Below are 21,038 nucleotides of genomic sequence, written 5' to 3' on the forward strand. Positions count from 1 at the left end.
ACAGGATGCTCCAGGAATTTATTTTCGCAGATGGCTGGTTTTCAAGTTGTGAAGCTAAAAGTATCTAATTTCAAGCACTGTATGACAGCTGGTGCTGCCGACTTAGCATTTTGAACATAAGGTTTATAACTGCTTGCATAATTAAGACCTATGGAATGCAAAGATTCATAAGGGATACCCCATAAAAGTTGTTGGTGGACAGGCTGGAAGGACTGTTCTCATTATATGTAAAAGAGAGGGGCACAGTGGCAACGAGAATCAGTGAGTATCTGTCTGATTACTGGTCAGATAAATCAGTGGCAGTTGCTGATAGGAGAAATCTTTCTGTTGGCCTAATGTAAGGAATACTAATGGCGACGATAACCAGCAGCACCTCATTGGTCTGAGTGCTTTACACATACTCAAACCTGTTTAATGTCCATACCAGCCCTGTGGGGAGAGAATTATTATTATTCCCGTCTTCCAAATGAGGAAACTGTGGCACAGAGAAGTTAAATAAGTTGAAAGTGCCCAGGGTCATGGGTAATAAGTGATGAAGGGAGCCCTGTTGTTATTTAAGAGCAATCTCCGACAGCGACTTGTGACAAAAAAATGACGTGAGAAAAACTGGAAACCCAATGACTCTCCAACAACTAATAACGTGCATTCCACAACCCTTCATTCGTTGTCCTGACAGGAGTGGCAGTCCACAAAGCCCAGGAAGAGAAATTATGACATAAAAGCCCCCATAATGGGGCACTTGTGCTAAGAGTACATGTGGGAGCCGACTGCCATCACCCGTTAGCCCTTCTCACCTCTTTTGTGGAGAGAGAGACATTGAAAGCTCCCGCTGTGAAATGGGCAAAGGACGCAGAGTTAAAGAAGTACTCGGAGATTCCAATGTAGAGCATGGAGTCGCTGCGTGCTGGGAGCTCAAAAGGCACTGGAGGGAAGGGGGGGTCGGTGATGTTGTTCAATGGGTAGAACACGCCCTGTGGGGACAGAGGGAGAGCGGTGTGTCAGGTGAAGGCTCCCAGGTGCGGGACTAAAGAAGGTGGACCCTCTCAGGTGAGAAAAATTTCAGAAACTCATTCCGGGAAGAAAAAACAATAAGGCCTTCTGACTTTTTGACCAGTGACTGTGTTTCAGAGCTCCGATGACTTGTTGAGCATACACCTGGGCACGTGGGTCCACCGTGGGTCTAGCCCAGTGAGAGGCTCCTTGTCAGTCCTTTTCTCTGGGAAAGAGAGGCAGAGGCGTTTAGCTGGAGGGGAACAGCTCTGAATAGTTCCTGAGGTACCAGGTAGAGACTTCAAGCTCTTGACTTTCAAAACCTGTGATTGCTGAGCAGCTGGGGTATCACAGACAGACTCAGGAAACCCCCGAACTCAGAATGGTTTAAAGCATTTTTTAAAGCACTCAACAAACAGTTATTGAGTTGAACTGAGTCGAACACGGCACCTTGAACTGCACCTGCACCACTTGCTCCTGAGTGCGTCGTGGGTTTCGGACACGCAGGGGAAAGCCCGTGGCATTGCCGATGCTGCCCTCGTTTGTTGGTGGTTAGTAAGAAATGGTGGCTGTGAGATATTCAGCTAACCTGAATGACCCTGAGTGACTGAAATATAAGCCAATATGCATTACTGAAAACAATGGTATTAACTTTGGGGCAAAGCTAAACATAAGGGCCATGGACTACTTTTCCAGGATCGGCAAACACCATTTTCATGTGCTCGTGGCCCCCACGGAGGTCAGCGGCCCTCAGTTAAACTGACTAGTCTGAGGATGACAGAAGCACCAACGTGTATGATTACTGACATGGTGAGTTCTCATAAGTGCAGACCACTCTCCTCGCTGCCTCCTAGCCTCAAACCTACTCCCAGAGGCAAAGACATGGCGATCCTTTCCTTGAAGCCGACAGACATATCCTGTGTACTCTGAACAATCGTTCAGCAATCGAGAACATGTTCGAGTCTTTTGAAGGAGCACACTTGTCACAGAATTGCTTGGAGATGGAGAAGATTCAAAGAGCATGTAGATGTATTTCCTCTGCACGTTGTATTTGCTCCCCAAATACAGTCTGCCCTCTGTGTCCTGAGGTTCTGCTTCAACAAACCGCAGATGAAAAATATTTTTAAAAAAAGCTACATTGTTGCTGACGTGCATTACGCAGTTAGGCCTGTGATGGTTGTGTCTGCACGGAGCATGTACAGATTTTGAAACAACTATCCACATAATATTTATATTGTATTAGGTTTTATGAGGAACGCAGGGATGATTTAAAGTATACAGGAGGATGTGCACAGGTTAATGGCAAACACCATGCCATTTTATATGAGGGACTTGAGCATCCCAGATTTCGGTACTGGGGGGTGTCCTGTAACCAAGCCCTGGAGGATACTGAGGGATGACTGTACTGGCTGTTCATAGCCAGGACGAGGACTCTGGTAATGAGAAGGTTACCTTCAAATTCAGGTCAATGTAGTTCTCAGTAATTTCTGGAGAACTCGTCAGGGAATAATCCAGCAAGGTATAGTTGTCGATCTTGGTTAAAACTAAATAATAAATAAAGCAAAAAAAAATTTACATTCATTAAAAGCACAACATATGATTAATGCATACTTACAACAAATTCTTACATAATTTGATAATTTTTAATTCTCTGTTGTTTTAAATAATAATTACTCTATTTTGTAAGTAACACGTGTTCACTATTTATTTATTTACTCATTTAAAGTACAGTTGACATTTGATATTATATTAGTTTCAGGTCCTTCTCACTTTTTAAAACCTGGGAAAAGTAGATAAGTCAAAAGAAGAAAGTAAACACCCTTTTAGATCACATAATCCTGAGAGAAACTTGAGTAAAATTTTGGTGTATACACTTTTAATCTCTCTCTCTCTCTCTCTCTCTCACACACACACACACACACACACTTATTTTTTATAAAGGAAATTACACAAACAAAAGGTATTTGTCAATATTAAGCCATACATATTAGTTTGGTATAATGAGAGACTTTCAAGTTCTATGTTAAAGCCGCTTATGTAGTTAGAACTTATTTACTTTTGCCCTGGCTGGCATAGCTCAGTGGATTGAGCACGGGCTGCGAACCAAAGTGTTGCAGGTTCGATTCCCAGTCAGGGTACATGCCTGGGTTGCAGGCCATGACCCCCAGCAACTGCACATTGATGTTTCTCTCTCTTTCTCCCTCCCTTCCTTCTCTAAAAATAAATAAAATCTTTAAAAAAAATCGTATTTACTTTTTACAATGAGCATATATTACTGTTATAATTAGAAATAATTTTTAAAAAAAAATATTGAGAGAGACATACAGACAGGAGTAAAATTCACTAAGTTGGAGAGGCCGATGAAATTCTCACGCACAGTGCTACTGATGCGTGTCATTTTCTGTACTATCCTTTTCAGAGCGAAGCAGGAGGCCAGGCAGAGGCCAGGGGCCGGGAAACAGTGGGTGTGGCTTGCAGGAAGCATGGGCCTCAGAGCCTGACACAGCCTGTCTGTGCACCCAGCCTGTCTGTGCTGCAGTGCAGTGCCCGGTTGCCGACCTGGCCTGAGGCGTTGCTTTCCTGACCACTGTGTGCTCTGGGGGAAGACTTCCTCCCTGGTCTAGAGGAAGGTACCTGAGCACCACAGCTTCCCATCTTGCATGTCATGTTTGGTTTATTCCACAGATGGAGATGAGAAGGAAGAAGAGAGGAAGCGATTTGCCAAAATGAGGGAACAATACCACCCTATGCCACCGTGGTTTTAAAAACTGCTTTCGAATTCCCAGTCCCAAGGGATCCATCACCATGCTGGGAGGGAAGCAGGACCTGGCCACCTTACAGGGGAGGGGAGGGAGGCTCCCAGAGGTAACGAAAGTTGCCAAAGCAAGCTAGGACAGGAGGATGCTCGGCCAGTTCTTTCTTCTCTCCATCTTCTTTCTCTTTCTCTACCTCCCTGGTTTATTAATTTTCCTTCCTCCACCTATACCCATTCATCAGTCCGTTTGTCCATCTCCTGTCATCCCTTCATCAATCTAACATTTATGAACTTCGTGTGGGCTGGCGCTGGGCCTGGTGCTGGAGATACAGAGCTGTGTCGGAGCCTCTGCCCTCATGGAACTCACAGTCTGGTGGGGAGACGGACATGTAACCGGGAAATGAGGATACGGTGTAGGAGGGCAGATCTAAACCTGAGCTCTAGATGGTCCGATCACAAACCTGTTCTGACAGAGGCTACCCCACGTGGGGAAATGGTAACTCCATTCTCCCAACGTTCTAGCTGCTCAGGGCCAAACCTGGGGTTATCCTCAACTCCCTTCATGACCCTCCCTCAGTGCATCAGCAAATACCACTGTCTTGACTTGCAAGGTACGTTCAGGACCTGAATGTGTCTCCCCATCTTCATCCCGGCCAGCTGCCGTCCTTGCTCATGTGGGTCACTGCGGTAGCCTCTTCAGTGGTCTCCCTGCTTCCACCTTTGGCCCCCCATCCTGTCTATTATCAATAGACAGAAGTCAGAGTGATATTGTGAAGATATAAGTGACATCATGTGACACTAGCTCAGAACTCTCCAAAGGCTTCTTACAAGAGTGAGACTAAGAGCCAGCCTTTGCAATGACCGACAGAGCCCCGGACATCTGACCATCTGCTTTCTTCCCGCTGACCTCATCTCCTGCTGCTACTTCCCCCCAGCTCCCTCTGCTCTCAGCATGGCCTCCTCACTGCTCCTCCAGCACACCTGGCACGTTCCTGCGTCAGGGCCTGTGAGCGTGCAGTTTCACCTACCTGGAATGTTCTGTGCCCAGATCAAGGAGTAGTTCACTCCCTATTTCATTCAGATTGGTACTTTGTGCTACCCGTTCAGTATCTAAAATGGAAAACTATCTAATATGGACATCCTTGACAATACTATCTAAAATGAAAACCACTCCCCAGCTCCTTTCTTGCTTTATTTTGCTTATCACTTATCACTAGGATGCCATAGATCTTACTTATCATTTTGCTTGCTGTCTGTCCCCTCCCATTAGTCCCATGAGGGCAGGGATTTCAGTTTCCGAGGCTTACTATTGCATTCCAGCACCAGGAGCAGCACCTGGCCTGGGCCATTGGTGAATGGATGGGTGGAGTGGAAAGAGAGAGATACTTTCAAAGTATCGTGTGAGTATAGAGGAGGCAGAACTTTGGGGTGTGGGCATCAGGTAAGACTTCTTGGAAGAGACTATGCCTGAGCTGAGCCTTAAAAGATATAGAAGAATGAACAAGACAAGGAATGGCTGAGGGGTAGGGAGTGGAAGGGACTGTATCCCACACGGCTTAGCACAGTGTTGGTAGACGGCACCTAATAAATATCTATTGAATGACTAACTGGATGAAGGGGGAGAAGCTCTTCTAGGCAGAGAGGACAACAGGGCAAAGGCGAGGGGCGTGAGGGCAGGAGAAGCAGTCTGACTGCTGGAGCGGGAAAGGTGCAAGATGAAGCGGAGAGAGGGAAGTAGGAGCCAGAGCACGTCAGGTGGGGCTGGTAGTCCACATTAAAGCACTTGGACTTGGTCCTCAAGGCAGAGAGAAGCCAGTGGCTGGGTTAGAACCAGGGGATAACCTGGCCCAGATCAGCATTAGTCATCCTGAAGAAGGTGGATTTCGTGCCAGACCTGGGATTAAAGCTTATGGGAGTTTTATTCTCAGTCTGCATCTAGTCTCCCACAGAGAAGCTGGTGGTAGCAGCAGAGACCAGGCCCCATACACAGGCCATGGGGCCCCACCCCTTCCCACGGCTCTGGCTGGCAGGGCGGAAAGCAGACGGAAGAGCCGGAGCTACAGGGCGTGGAAAAGCAAACCTGGAGAACACCAGAGTGGGAAGGTGGGGAGAAAAGCATCAGAAGAGACAGCTCAGGGACTCACCCTCCAGCATGCTGAGATTGGCATTCAGTGCTTCCACCTCACCTATGAGGATGGGACAGAGCTGGTCGTAAAAGGAATTAAAAAAAAATGCAGGTTATTGTATTATACTGGAAACCTCTACTTATGGGCCTAGACCCTGCAAATGAAGGCTAGCAGACACTCTCCCTTTAGTCATAAAAGACTTTCCCTTAAATTAGTTGATGCCTATGGGCCTCAAGTTAGTATGCATGGGTGGCAGGTCATTTAATGCTGACTGAACTTCACGGCAAATGGGGCCACACCCAGTGAAAAATGTGACATTGCCTTTTCCTCCTGTGGCATGACAGGACATGTGTCCCAGTCCACGATGGTGCTGTCACACCTGGGGAACCTGCTGTGCCTTTTCCCTTCTGTCATCAGAGCCGTGCTACCAGGAGTGGTTACAGCTGGGGCCTTTACTTCCCTGTTGGGCAGGTTCGACAGCCCATGAGATCAGGCATCTGTTTCGACCAGAACTCCATTTGGTATTAGCAAATCAATATTGAGTCAGGCTCAAGCTCATTTTGAGGAAGAAGGATGGGTACCAACATCGATGGACCTGCTGTGTGCCAGGCGTGTGCTAAGCACTCAGTGTGGTGATTACTAGCGGAGGCTTGGGAGCTGGGCTGCTGGGCTGAATCTGTTGGGAAGTTACCTGTACTCTCGGTCCTCAGTCCCCTCACCTGCAAAATGGGATGATAACTGCACCTACCTCATCAGGTTATCATGAGCAGAGGTTGAGGTACTTTGTGTAAAATTTCCCAGCTCGTAGCGAGCATTCAGTGTGTGTTAGCTGTTGTTGGAACCCCATTCCACCCTCACCACAGTGCTGGGAGGTAAGCACTGTTGTCACCTATTTACAAATGGGAAAACTGGAGAAGTTAGGTGAGCGAGTCTCCAGGGGTCACATCACTAGCGTTTGAAGCCTGCTCTGGCCCAGTTGGACAGCTGTGTTCTGAGCACTCTTTTCATCCCCAGCGGCTCAGAGGAAATCCCAGAGACAAAGCCTCTATGATTTCTAAGTCATATATAAACTCCAGGCAAACTTAACTATTGGCTTCCTCTCAGAGGCCAAGAGCCATGCCTCACTTTTGAACAGAGGAATGATCAAGTGTGAGGGCCTTGAAGGTGGACTCAAAGTCCCTTGGCCAGTAGGCAACCTCATTAGCCAGGCTGCTCAGTGTTTCTGCATGTTGATTCCCTCACTGATGTTCAGTAAGCACCTACTACTTCCTGCCAAGCACTGAGCTGAGCACGAGGGAGAAGGAGATAGCCAGACGCCAGTTTTACCCCTCTTTTCCAGAAAGGAGTGTCCCTTCTTCGGCAGTCCTCCTTTTCCCTCTGTCTCCCACAAATTGCGGGTAAAGTGTTCAGGGAGGCTATGGTGAGGACTGGAAGGTGGGCGCACAGACAATCCTGTTTTTCCCTCCTCACACCCTGACTTCCATTGTAGATCTGGATAGTTGTAGTTTTGGAAGCCATCTTAACTTACACTGTTTCTGCTGGCTGGAAATATCCTTTCTTCTTTCCCAGACCTTACCCATCCAAATCCTACCTACACTTCAAGGCCCAGTCCCAGTCCTGCATCCTCTCAAACTGGCTCCCAGGATGCTTCAGCCTCCACTTATTTAATTTTCCCATTTCTCTGAACCTCTTCAATTTGATCTAATTACCATATAAGTATGCACTAAATTCAAGTCCTCACTCAGTTATTATTTCACAAGATTGAGTTTGGTTTTCCTAAAAGGATAATAAGTTTATTACTTTTTTCATGCCCCCAACAGACCCTAGCCTAGTGCTGGGCACTCAGTAGGTACAAGATAAATAAATTCTTGTTGATTGTTGATTGCTTGCCCACCCTGTGGCAAGAACTTGAGGAAGGAATGCTGTAGGATGATGTGTGTAAAAGTGCCTTGGAAGGTGCCTAGCACACAGTAGGTGCTCAGTAAAGGTTTACTAAGAATTAATAAAAGCACGGCAGAACTGCTGCTGATAGCATTTTACTGTGGTGGTGTAACCTCTAAAGACTTACCATTTCATTTAGGTTCTTTAAAATGGGTTTCTCAATGGGCTCGATGAAGGAGTTATACAGGACACTAGGAAAAAAGGGGGGAAAAGGGCCTTGCTCAGGGACCATACTTACGGTTATAAACCTCCCCTGGGTGCTGCTGCCTGAGAATCCAGCCCCTGACTGCCCACTGCCCACAGGGCACCCTCCCTCACCTGAGCTCTCCAGAAAAGGAGACGTGGGCGTGGCTCACTTGGGCGTGGCACTCTTGGAGCTTCAGGGTTGGGTGACCAACTTCATTTTGGTCCAGGACGAGGATACCGGTGAAGTAGACCCCAGAGAGAAATAGATCGGCTCCTCCTGTGTCTTGGCTGTTGAGAGGAAAAGTGCAAGGTTACCTAGGCCTCGGCAGGGGAGGAGATGGCTCAGTTCTCTGATTACCCACAGACTCTGAGATCGTGGAAGGCAGGACCTTTGTCACTTCTGGATTCCTGGCACCTACTACAGGTAGGAGCAGTAGGTGCTGAGTGAACATTTGCTGAACAGATGAAGTAATGAGTTTGGTGAACGGTGATAGCTTTAGGGACTTTGCAGGTATTTTATCCTGAGCACTCCACCCCACCCTGCATGTGGTTACACATATACGGAGCACCAGCCATATACAATGCTTGTTTAGAGTGAGAACATAGCGGGTAGAGTTGGCCATACCTTATGTAGGAGGGACGTGCATGGGGAGGTGACACTTAGGTGTAGTCTGTGGACCCCCTGAAAGAGTGGAGTGTGTATTACTCATGTCCATGTCCCCAGGACTTAGCTCAAGGCCTGATGCAAAATGAGCACGCAATGTAAGGCTGATGAGTTCGTGGAGACAAGAATGGATACCTGAACACATGTTACTTATAGGAGAATACATCACTTCTCTCCAGTCTGTAAGAGTTCTTGGAGTTCTTGAGATGGGAATAAATGGTACACAGGTTAACAACTCAATAAATGGTTGTTAAATGACCAAGTGGGGGAATGAATGTGTCATTCTGAGGCACAAACCAAGGCAGACCTAAACATTACACCCAGGATAGCAACTTGCACATAGCGGGTGGTCTGTAAGCATACCTTGAATTTGATCCCTTCTTTCTAAAGAGGGTGCAAACACCTTTTGCGAAGGAAGAATTTCCTGAAGGTGACTATCATCTTCCAGCCTCCTTGTGAGGTAGGAAGGCTCCCTTTCCCATCAGATGCCCCCACAGACGGCAAAGGGTGTGGAAGGGCCAACTAAGATCACACAGTGACTCACTGGGGGATCTCAAATGTTGAGCACATGTGCAGTTCTCCAACAGTCTGGGACTTCTAGCCCTTAGGAAACTGTAAAGGACATTTTGATCAGTAGCTGCCTTTAAGGTAAAGATGATTTTCAGCCCCTGCCCGTCTGTCCCCTCCAGGAGAGAGATTCTGATTTAAATCTCTCCTGGAAAAATGCTCTTGGGAAAGAGTGTTATGGTTGAGGAAGGAAGACTAACACAAAAAATGTCAGTAAATTTATACACTTTGGGTTTTTGCTCCGTTTCTCCCCCTAGAACAGCAGCCGACTTTTCAGGGAATACTCACAAAAGTGGAGACTTGACCTCCCAGTTTGTGCTGATGTTGGCAGTGCCGTGGTTGGTCAGGGCCTTGATTCCCACCCCCGGCACAAAGGCTAGCGAAGTATTTGGAAATGAAAAGGTATTGATTTTTATGCTGTAAAACAAGAAGCAGAGGAGTTAGTGCGACTCCTCTGGCACATCTCTAAGTAAGACAAAATCGGAAGTGCAGTTGTAGAAATCCCGCCAGGTGACAGGGAATGCCCACGGAGCAAGGAACCTCGGGTCTGCACGGCTGTCCCCGGGCACGGCCTTCTAATTCCCCTCGAACTCTGGGCAGGAAGCCCCCTGTGTCTCATTGTCCGGGGAAAAGAACAAATTTAGAAACAAATTTGTAAAGAATCGAATTTTTTAGTTTCTTTAAGGACAAAAAGCGGTACATTGGCTATTATTTTTTCCTCCTGCTCTTCATTGTTTCTAAATGGAGGGGGACGCTAGTGTTTTGGGTGGGACAACTATTTTTTTGTAGAGAACTGTTATAAACATTGCAGGATATTGGGCATATGTGCCAAATAAATGCCATTAGTGCCTCTGCCCCCAAAGCATTGGGACAATCAAAAGGGTGTCTTCCTCCTCTTCCCAAACCCCCTCTATGTGGACAGTATCTTCCCTAGTTGAGAAACTTATTTTAGGGTGTGGACTTCCCCTAGGACTGTCTGAGCTGTCAAACAGGTAACTGGGATGCAGTGGGTTGCATGTCACCCACATGGGTTGCAGATGGCCACACGCATTATGATAAAGTGTTGTTGTGAACACTGACTGAGCAATTTACCCCCTGCCGGGCACTGTGGTAAGCAATTCATGAGTCTTAGCTCATTTGAACCCTCACAATAATCCTATGAGGCTGCTGCTGTTTTTGCAAACCACCATTCAAAGATGAGAAGATAAAAAAACTTGTCACATATGTAGTAGGCCCAGGTCTGGAACCCTCCTCAATCTGTCCTCAGACTGTGTTCCCACCCACTAAGCTTTGCCACTTTGTGACTGAGCAGAGGGCACTCGACTTGGAGACCGGTTTTGTGCTGGCTGTGCAGCCTTGGGTGAGACACCTAACCTTTTCCAGTGAGTCACTCAGAGGAAGTGTTATAGGTAGGTTACGAAGACAAAATGAGGCCGCCTGTGCGTGATGGTTGCACAGCAGAAAGGCATGGTTATGAGCTAAGATTAGGAACAAATTAAGACATAAATGTGATTGTTAATAAGAAATGATTACTTGTTATCTCCTCTATTTTGCGCCCTTTCCTACTTGCTCTCTGTCACGCATCCTGAGACTCCCCGTGGGAAGAGGTATCTTGGATATATTTTCATTTTTATACATATGGGTCTTACCCATTCTTCGTAACTACTGTTACAAAGGGAAGTGAAATTACTACTCCAAAGGGTTAGAACAGCAGGGAATTACCACTGGTTGATAAAGCATTGTGGTAAATGGTAAAGTACAGAGAACTCCTTATAAAAGCATGATTCTTTGTTATCCTTTAAGACTGAACTCAAGATGCACACAGACATCCTTTCCCTGCGCTTTCTCTGGGGCTTTTGTGGGCAGCTACGGCAGAGGTTGCCAGTTGCTGCCTGAACATCCGTCTCCCTTTCTTCTTTCCAAACCATTTCTGAATTTGTTCAGGATGACAAAGCGGCCTGGCTGGGAAACTAATTTTCCAGTCTCCCTTGCTAATAAATGTGGCCATATGCCTAAGGTCTGTCCATTATTGTATAGGTGGAAAATGATTCGAGTGGAACTTCAGGGGGAAAAAATCATTGAAGAAGAGACTAACTCAGCTTATAAGAGTCCTTTCATCCTTGCTTTTTCCTCCTTCCAGGGGCCTGAAACATGAATTTGGTGGCTGAGCTGCCATTTTGGATCTTGAGACAATCTCAAGCCTAGAATCCTGAGCTGAGGGTGGTGGAGCAGAAAACTATAGGAAGGTGGGATACTGATGAAATTGTGGGGCTTCCATAGGGATCCTCCACTGTCCCCTTTGAGCCTCTTGTTGGTGAGACAAAAACAAACCTCTGTTACATCTAAGCCACTGTAGTTAGCTGTTATAGTCAACTGAACTTTATTCCTAATTAATACAATATCAAAACTCTGGGCTGGGTGTAGTAAGGATCTGAACAAATGTGGCAATTCTGCTGTTCTGACAATGATGTCTTCATGCCGTCTTTATGGATATCAGCTCACACTTGTACAGCAAGCAGTTTCAGTTTCAAGTGTCTTCGCATTTGTGACATCACCTGACTTCTACTGTTCCCTGATTTTGACATTCGATTTTGTTGCTATAACACGGCAGAAAAGATGACAGCTGCCACCAGAATTCTCCTTAGGAAGAGAGACTTGTTGGTTGGAAAATTATTTTGAAAAGCGTTTAGAGTGTGAAGGAAAGGTCTTCGGTGCCCTGGAGTGGGTGGGGCTGCTGTGCCTGAGGCCGATGGGAGACACTTGTGCTGCCCCAGGGGAGGGAAGGTCTGGAGCACAGGAGGGCAGAAGGCCGTGTGCCCAGTGACCTCTGAACCCTTAGCTGACCTTTACTAAGATATGAAGATGTTTTTTAAATATTTTTAAATATTTTATTTATTTATTTTTAGAGAGGGAAGGGAGGGAGAAAGAGAGAGAGAGAGAAACATCAATGTGCGGTTGCTGGGGGACCTGACCTGCAACCCAGGCATGTGCCCTAACTGGGAATCGAACCTGCAACACTTTGGTTCACAGCCCTTGCTCAATCCACTGAGCTATGCCAGCCAGGGCAGATATGAAGATATTTGATGAGGGTAGATTTATTTTTGAGATTTTATTTTGAAGTTGAATTCAACTTCTAGGTTTATGGGGGTTAGGGTAGCAACGGAATGAATAAGAATTTCCTTTAGAAGCTGAGGGACCAGGTGGCTGCAGTGGACTGCTGTGTTGGATTGGAATTCCCAGTTTAGGAAAGAGTCAAGACACAAGGACATGGACTCTGAGAAGATTTGCCAGGTGCCCACAACCAGTGTGCAGCAGAGACATGACCCGAACCCAGGTGTTCAGACCCAAACGCCACGCTGTTTGTCAACTTCATGCCCCCTTTTTCCCTTCAGCCATTTATCTGATAAGCCTCTCACCAAAGGCTGCTTAACCTCTGCTCTGCAGGTCCTGATGCTACACCAGAACAGGTGGTGGCACATCCACAGCCCTGCAAGCTTAAAGATGAACTTTACTGCTAACAATGCTCCACTCTTTCACTTACTTTGAAAAATTGTAGTTCACGTAATCAATCTTCAGAAATTCGAGAGACTCAGACCCTTTTAAATCTGGGATGTTTCTTTCTTTGGCTATTTGCTCAATCACCTCCATCCCGGCTTGAACGCCTGACGAAGAACCAAAGAAAATGTTTATTGAAAATGCGCAAGGATGGCAGTGGTGTCGTATCATTAAACACACAAGTGAAATTTATGGAGTGCAGCGTGCTCTCAGACACTCAGGAAGCAGCAGTCACACCAGGCGGGCATGACTGTCGTCCCTGCTGCACGCATGGATGCACTGGTTCTCAGAGGGGCTGATAACATTGCTCGAGACCCCAGGGCTAAGCGCATGAGAGACTTTCATTATTTGGCCTGGGCCAAAGAATATTATCACAGGGCAGCATGATAGAAAAAGTGTGCAAAATTTTATCATTGCCCACATTTTATGGATGAACAAACTGAACCTCAAAGAGGTTAATGCTTACCTCAGTTACCCAGCAAAGAACTGGGGGGCCCGATAGTCAAATATGGGCAATTTGGCTTCAGAATCTATGTCTCCTTGTAGCCAATCTCAGATAGCAGTCCCCCCGCACTGGCCCTAGTTTCTTTAAGCTCAGGAATTTTTGGCCTGGCATCCATAGACCTCTTTGGGAACTTTTGAACCCCCTGAAATTCTAATAAAGACTGTGATTGGTTGTACATGTGCACATAGGGGTGGGCAAAAGTAGGTGTGCAGTTGTTCATATGGAAAATAATATAATAATTAATAAATAATAATACAAACATAAACTCTATGTTTTGTGTACTCGGAACTGTAAACCTACTTTCCAGGGAGAGGGTCCACATTTTCATCACATTCTCAAAGGCTCCCAGGACTCCAAAAAGGATAGGAACCACTGCTTTTATTTGGGATACACCTGTCTTGCTGTGGCAGCACCACAGAACATAAAAGAGGAGAAAAAGAGGCCTATTCCACGTTAAAGAGCTTCAGAAAAGTAACTTACAAAGTAATGAAGAGTGATCTTTTCCTTTTAACCTTCTCAAGGAGGAAGCTTTACCTTTACCCCTTACCTTGCAGCCTAAGCTCATTCCCACGTATCCTCCCCTGGCTGGAGGTGAAGGAGAACACATTTTATCCTCTATGACACCATGGATAATGTTACGATGCAGGGATGTAACAGCAGAACGTAAAGGATGTAAAGATGGAACGAACTGAAGGCACTATCGGAGAGCTTTGGCTGGAATCCCAACGTTGTCCCTTACTAGCTCGTGTGATCCTGCAAGTCACAAAACCTCTTGATCCCTTTCTTGATCTACACCAATGCAACATGGGACCTTAGTGAATGTCAACTGATAATGTAGCTCCTCTTAGGCAAAAATTTACAGGCGAGAAACCGGCCCATACACATTGACTTTGCCGTTCCTTTCTTCTATATCATCTGTCCTTGCCCCAATTAAGCCCAAAGAAAATATCAGCCTGACTTTTTTCTCTGCCTGTGCCTCTAATGGGGTGGCTCTCAATCTTTCAGTGTTTCAGACTCCTTTGCACATCAAGTGAATGGACACAGCCTCCCTCAAGAAAAATGTACAATCATCATCCTCATTAAATTTTGCACACAATTTCAGGGAACTCGAAGCTCCTTTTACAATCAAACCCTTTTTTGAACTCTTAAGTTATTACTTTTATTCCAAATGTCCTTTCCTCTCTACTACAGTGCATTCTCTTTTAGACTCTGAGATGTTCACTGTGTGTGTCTGTGTGTGAGAGAGAGACAGAGAAAGGGAGAGGGAGGGAGGAGAGAGAGAATGAGAATGCATAAATCTGTATCTGTGTTTGGACATGCCTGCTGTTATGGTGGTTATTTTCTAAGCAACATTTTCTTCCCAGCCATCTCAGTAGCTTCCGCGTAAGGGACTGGACCACCCAACCGTAGAGCTTATCTCAGTCATGACACAGCTCAGTATGAGGTTCTGGGTTTGGGTTACAGACTGCACCTGGGGGGGCTGCAGCCTGGCTTCTGAAAACATCCAACTTACCATAGTCCAGAGCCCGCTGAGTAGCTCTCGCCTTGATTCCAGGGTATACGGTCTGAGCAGATGAGATGTAGACATTCCACAGGAGAGCACATCCCCAAAGGACTTGGACCATTTTTATACGCATCTGCAATGAACAGACATTTAAGGTTTCTCAATTATTCTTGACTTTCTTATTGGTCAATTCCCCCCAGCATTTCTAGGCTTTCTCATTTTCATTGCTCATTTATGGAACTCACCCCATCTGTCTGTCTGTCCATCCATCCATCCATCCATCCATCCATCCCTCCCTCCCTCCATCCAGTAATCATTTATTGAACACACCAGAACATGTTCTAGGTGCTGAGGAAGTAAAGATAACCTCTGTGTAGCCTCTGACCTCTGCTTCCCACAGACTAGTGGGCGAACCACATGCACAGACAGATGATTATAACACAACAGCATGATGCAATGCAATATAGACAAGAGTCTTACAATAAATATACCGATTTGGAGATGCCTTGAGAAGGATACTAGGGTGGGGGTGAGGAATTCTTGAGTTTTAGAACAAACGAGTCAGTGGTTTAGAAAGGTGGTCTCAGTGAGTGAGTCTGCTTAAAGACCCTGGATGACTCTCTGTTGCCTGCCATGATAGGTAGGGTTCAAGCTCTTAGCATGGCGATCAAGGTCTTTCACAACTGGGTCCAACATTCTTCCAAGCTCCTGTCCTTCCTCTTCTGTTTAAGTGGCGCTGTTCTGAGCTGGGCACACTGAACTATGTGCTGTTCCTCAATTTGTCAGTTCCCTTGTGACTGAGGGCTTTTTGCTTAACTCTCCCAATGTAAACACACATGTCTGTCTGCCTGCCTGTCTGTCTTTCTCCTTTCCCCACTCTGCCCCTCTGCCTCTGGACCACAACCCACATTCTGTGTGGTGAACACATCCTCCAGGGCCAGCTTCCATGTCCACTCGGTGAAAGCTCCCCTCACCGGGTCACTTTGCCCTGGGCTCATCATGCATCACTGTCTCCTCTGTGCTTCCACGGCACTTTGTGCAATACCCATGCTTCCGTTTGAGCGTCTGAAACACCATGAGCTTTAGGCAGGCTCACCACTTCCACCACTATACCTCCGATCATTGCACCAACTCAGTGTCATTTCATGTGGGTATGCGCAGTCACCTCCTTACTGGCCTCTCGGCTTCCCTTGCCCTCCTCTGGCTGTCCTCTACACTGAAGCCAGAACAGGCCTTTTAAAATGAAAGTCAGATCTTGTCATCCCCACCCCATAAAAGCCCTTGAGTGGTTCCCTGTCTCACTCAGCACAAAATCCAGAGCCCTTCCACCAACTGCAAGGCCATGCCCTGCTCCACGCCTCTGCCTTCTCATTGACCTCCTTCCTTAGCACATCAGTCTGGCTCACCGGCCCCCAGCCTCACTAGCTGACTTGCCCTTTCTTGAACCCTCTGAGCAGCTTCTTGTTCCCTTTGCCTGACACAATCATCCTCTGTAAAAATCACATGGCTAGGTTTTCAAATGTTCCCTCAGTGAAGCCTTTCCTACCCACTCTATACAAAGCAAGCACCCCCTCATCTCTGTGACCCTGACATTCCCTGTGCCCCTCCTCACTTCATTTTTCTTCAGGCACTTAGTATCATCTAGCACAGTTTACAGTTACTTATTTAATTAGTGCCTGTCTCTCCTACTGGAATTTTTAGGTTCCATGGGGAAAAATTTCATCACTTCAGCACCTTGAACAGCGACTGGCACACAGTAGGGAATGGGTAAACGCTGAATGGTTGATCGAATGAATGTCCCTTCCTGGAGACTGTGAAATGAGCCAGGTTGGCCTTCTGAGTCGCCACAGCACTCAGAGCAGTTCTTAGTCTTAGTAGGCACCACACTGTGTTGTGACTGTCTTTACGTGTCTGTCCCTTCATCGCAGGCATTGTCTTACTTTTGTATCTCTAAAGTCTGGTGCAATATCAGAACGTAGTAGGTACACAAAAGAAATCTTAATAAACATCTTGTCTAAGGAGAGGGACGACATCTTCTTCACTGTTATATTGCTAGTGCTTGGCATACATTAACCGTTTAATGCATATTTGTTGAATTAATGAACTCAGTGAATGAATGTCCATTTTCTTGATGAATGAAGCATGGGTACTATCAACAACAGTGACATGGGCTTCTTTTAATGACAACCATTCGCAGGCCTTGTTTATAATTCTGGGAGTTTATAATCTCTGTAAGATAACCTTGCTGCCTTGACACATGCCAAAGACCCACATGTGACAGATACCCACTGAGTTAACACCCAAACATGAAACAAATCAGAGAAGCATTTCTGGAGGTGGTCAAAGAAGAGAACAGTGTGGGAGTCATGCATTTAGACAGATGGAGGGGATGGGCAAGGAAGGATTGGAGAGGGGCTGGGATTCAGGAGCAATCTTGATGAAGGAAAAGGGTCATGGTGAGAGGTGTGTACATGGGTGGTTGGCCAAGATAAGTTTGATAAAGGGGTTTGTGTGGACTTATGGGTAAGGCCATAGAGGTGGGAATGGGGTGACATAGACAAAGGGGTGTCTCGGAGGATTAACTTGAAAGGGATAGAGCAGTCTGACCGGAGAAGGGGGTGTCTGAGCAGGGCTGTTGCTAGCCTATCTTGGGCTTTTGTGTGAAATGGAAAAAGGTGCCTTCTCGCTCAGAGCGGGGCCAGTGAAAAGTGTTTTAGGAAAACCCCACACCAGCGTATCCGGTTTGGTGGGGAGAGGAAGGGCTGCCCTCCTCAGCCCTTGGACTGGCATTTTGTCTAGTGCACAAGCTGCCCCATGCATTCAGAGGACCCAAGCTCAGATTAGTGAATGCTGATGTGAGCATTTTGCTGGAGGACCATGAGGTTGAGAATTAGGGTCTTGACCTGCCTGTTCTGTATGGCGTAAGTCTACCTTCAGAGGTAGACTACCTTCAGGTGTGAGAGGAGGCTGGCTTAGTCAGTCAGCTTACGTTTCCCACCAGATATTCCAGCAGCCCTCTCTGTGCATCCCACTGTCCAGGCACACTGAGCCCCCGGTTCCTAAACACACGCCGCATTTCCTGCCTAGTGCCTGTGTTTATGCTGCTCCCCTTCACCTGGGCCTGCGGAAACCCTACGCACCCAAGGGTCCATTTCAAACCCAGCCTTCTTTCTGAAGCCATTGCTGGCTTCCAAAAACTAATCTCATTTCCTTTCCTCAAGCAAATGATATATTTACTCATGTGTGTATTTTTTTTTTCTTGATTATTGTCCCTCTCTCCCACCAGAATGTAAGCACCACGAGGGCACAGGCCTCATCTCATTTGGAGGTCCTAGAGCTCGGCTCAGTGTCTTGGACACAGTGAGTGACTGAAAAGTACTGGTAGGATGAATCAGTGAGTTATTAAATGAAGGAACAGCCCTTATCTCACTCTACATTATCCTTCTTTGCAGAGGTTATTGGGAAGGCATCTATTCACTAGCAGGGCACATGCACCCCTGAGGGCAGATGTTGGCCACAGTCCAGGGGCACAGTCCAGAAGGTTAGGTAGTGGATCGTGGGGAGGGCAGAAGTCTTGGAGGAGTGATCAGTGTAGGGTACTGGGGGTGGGTTCAGGACTCAGAGTAGTGACTACTTACTGTTAACACATAGTTATTTCAATATTTTAACACTGCTATGGCCATATGCATTCAGTGCGATGTTTCAGCCCTGTGGAGTTCGTTTGGGTTATACAGGCCAATTTACAGAAAGAAGCTGGGCAGCAAGGGCAGGGGCAGGGCTAAGCGGGGGTGGCTGGAGGATGATCAGGGTAGAGGCAACACAAGGGAAGCACAGAGGAATGATTGTGAGAGCTAAGGGGAAGGGGCTCAGGTAGGAGGGGAGGTCTCTGGTCAAGCAATGAACGATCTGAGGGCTGGTGGAAATTTGAGGAGTGGGTAAGCAAGTGTGAGCTCTTCCACGTTCTGGGAGGCAGGATGGTATTAACTAACAGCCCGTACTCAGAATGGACTCAGGAGCTGGGTCCACCTGGCATCTGAGCTAGGTCTTCCTCGAACTGCTAGTTGAGCTGGGGGGTGGTCAAGGGGTCCTGGACAGAGGAATAGTAGAGATGAAGGGGACTATGGGAATAAGGGAACACCCCTGAGGCTCCGATTTGTGGCTATGCACCAATGGGTATGGAAATATTTCCACATTTTAACAAATGATGAAGTCATCCTAACGTGTAGTCATGCTAACATCTGCAAAGAACTGTAAATGGGCGTGTCATGCCAAGGCAGGCATATAACAAACTCTCAAAAGAGGAAACCATTTTTCATAGCAGTGGATAGCAATGGGAAAGAACATTAGGCCAACAAATTTGTACCCACGAGACTACATGCAAAGGAAGGTAGAAATTATATCTCTGCCTCGCACATAGTAGGATCTCAATAAATATGACTAACTGACCAACTGACTGACTTACAGGATCCTGGTTAACGAAGAAAGGTTCTAGAACACCGTGAAAAAAAGGAGAAAACCAAACCATCATATAAATAGCTCTCCATTTCTACAGCAAAAAAGCATGATAAACCAAAGCAGATATATCACTTGCCAGTGGTCTCACAACTGAAATAATACATTTGTATTTCTTTACCATTTACAAAGCTCACACCAATTCTTTCAGGTGGATGTTATCCCTCCTTCGTCTTGGAAGGTGGACACAGAGGCTTAGAGAATCTGAATGACCTCTCTGAGATTATACACTAAGTCAGGCACCTGGGATTCAAATCTTGCTCTTCTGGCTCCTGCTTTTCATGTTTATAGTTTTTTTCCTTTAATGACTTGATACATGCTAGAATTTTTCATTTTAATTTGGGAATTTTAAATAGGAGTTACCTGATGCCCTCTTCTATGTGGAAAAAATCATTAAGCATCTGGAAATTTTCAAGCATCGAGTGCAAGTCGCTTTGTATTTTCTTGGGCACAAGTGAGGTTTTAAATTCCCTTCCAGCAGCAAAAAACCTATTTTCCCTTCTTGGTTAAAGAAAGTTTCCAAAGTGGAAATCCAGGAACTTGATGGAGATCCAGGAACTCAAAATTGCATACAGAAATATATATATTTCCTCTAAAAATGTTATGAGTGAATGAAATTCCTGGGCTATAAAGGGATGGATGGCTTGTATATAACTTTCAGTTGAATTGTTTGGTTAGGATGATAATTTATGGGCAGGGGAGGAAAAGAACCTTGTCAGGCAAGGTGATGACTCTTAAAAGGTTAAGTAATTTGGCTGACAAGTAAGGGCATGGTGAGTTGCCTGTTAAAAGGGATCCAAGATGATTTTAAAACCCTGCTGGCCAAGTTACCTATTTTGTTGCTTCTGAGGAATTGCTTCTTTCCAAGATTCAAAGCCTCAGAACTCATTACATTTCCATCTGACATATGGACAGAATAACACTTCTGAATCAGATGGCCCATGCCTGACCATTCCAGTGACTAGAGATAAGAAAACTCTGGTTACAATTGAGAAAACTCCCAAGACAGATCAATTTGCCACTATTGCTCAGGGGGGAGAGCTTTGACAGACCCTAGAAAAATTGATTAAAGAAGTGATGAGTGAATGAAATGTAGCCTTTAAGACAGAGGCAAAAGTTGAAAAATTAAGTGCAATTGGTTCAAAGCCTAGACCTTAAGAATATTCTAACCTGGGAGTGAAGATAAAATACTTGTAAGAAGTCTAAAGCAACAGGTATGGGACATGGGAAGAAGTGGAGAATATTTCAAGGGATTCAGCCCACACATCTGATTTCATATGAAGATCTGTAATGACAAGCACCTTGAAAATTCACACCAAATCTTCCTTCCCCCAAACTGCATACACAACATGGACAAGTTAAAAATTTCTTAAGTGGGAGGGCTGTTTGCTCTGGCAGGATCTTGGTCACTGACGTGATTCAAGACCTGGCTCCAAAGCAGCGAGATCCCAGCAGCTCCTTAATCCCCACCATGCCGGCCGAGACACACGTCAGTATTTGCTGCCACGGTGCTGGGTTCCCCATGGAAATGGAAGGGAAAATAAACCCAGACTCTTGAGCAACCCTCTCAACATTAGCTGATCATGGTGAAACTGAGGGTATAGTTCTAACCAATTCTCTATTCTTTCTTAGAGCTGTTCACAGTCTTCTCGGTGAGCAAGAGGGACATGAAAAACAAACAAAACAGAGAAACCGAAGCAGACCATGATAACTCAGAATACGTGACAGCTGCC

The 21,038-nt window shown here is 46.1% G+C and overlaps 1 protein-coding gene across 1 annotated transcript in view; it reads right to left on the bottom strand.

Annotated features, from left to right (window-relative positions):
• The window catches only part of BPIFC (BPI fold containing family C), a 37,514-nt gene that overhangs the window by 16,268 nt on the left and 208 nt on the right, over nucleotides 1–21,038 (bottom strand). The window contains exons 2-9 of the mRNA XM_028532291.2: nucleotides 14,803–14,926; nucleotides 12,771–12,891; nucleotides 9,518–9,646; nucleotides 8,131–8,286; nucleotides 7,940–8,003; nucleotides 5,890–5,950; nucleotides 2,443–2,534; nucleotides 795–971 (exon numbers count right to left, since the gene is read on the bottom strand). Of these exons, the coding sequence (XP_028388092.1) occupies nucleotides 795–971; nucleotides 2,443–2,534; nucleotides 5,890–5,950; nucleotides 7,940–8,003; nucleotides 8,131–8,286; nucleotides 9,518–9,646; nucleotides 12,771–12,891; nucleotides 14,803–14,926 (924 nt within the window). The remainder of the gene's footprint in view (nucleotides 1–794; nucleotides 972–2,442; nucleotides 2,535–5,889; nucleotides 5,951–7,939; nucleotides 8,004–8,130; nucleotides 8,287–9,517; nucleotides 9,647–12,770; nucleotides 12,892–14,802; nucleotides 14,927–21,038) is intronic.

The sequence above is a fragment of the Phyllostomus discolor genome, chromosome 2, assembly GCF_004126475.2.
Source record: "Phyllostomus discolor isolate MPI-MPIP mPhyDis1 chromosome 2, mPhyDis1.pri.v3, whole genome shotgun sequence".
NCBI lineage: Eukaryota > Metazoa > Chordata > Mammalia > Chiroptera > Phyllostomidae > Phyllostomus > Phyllostomus discolor.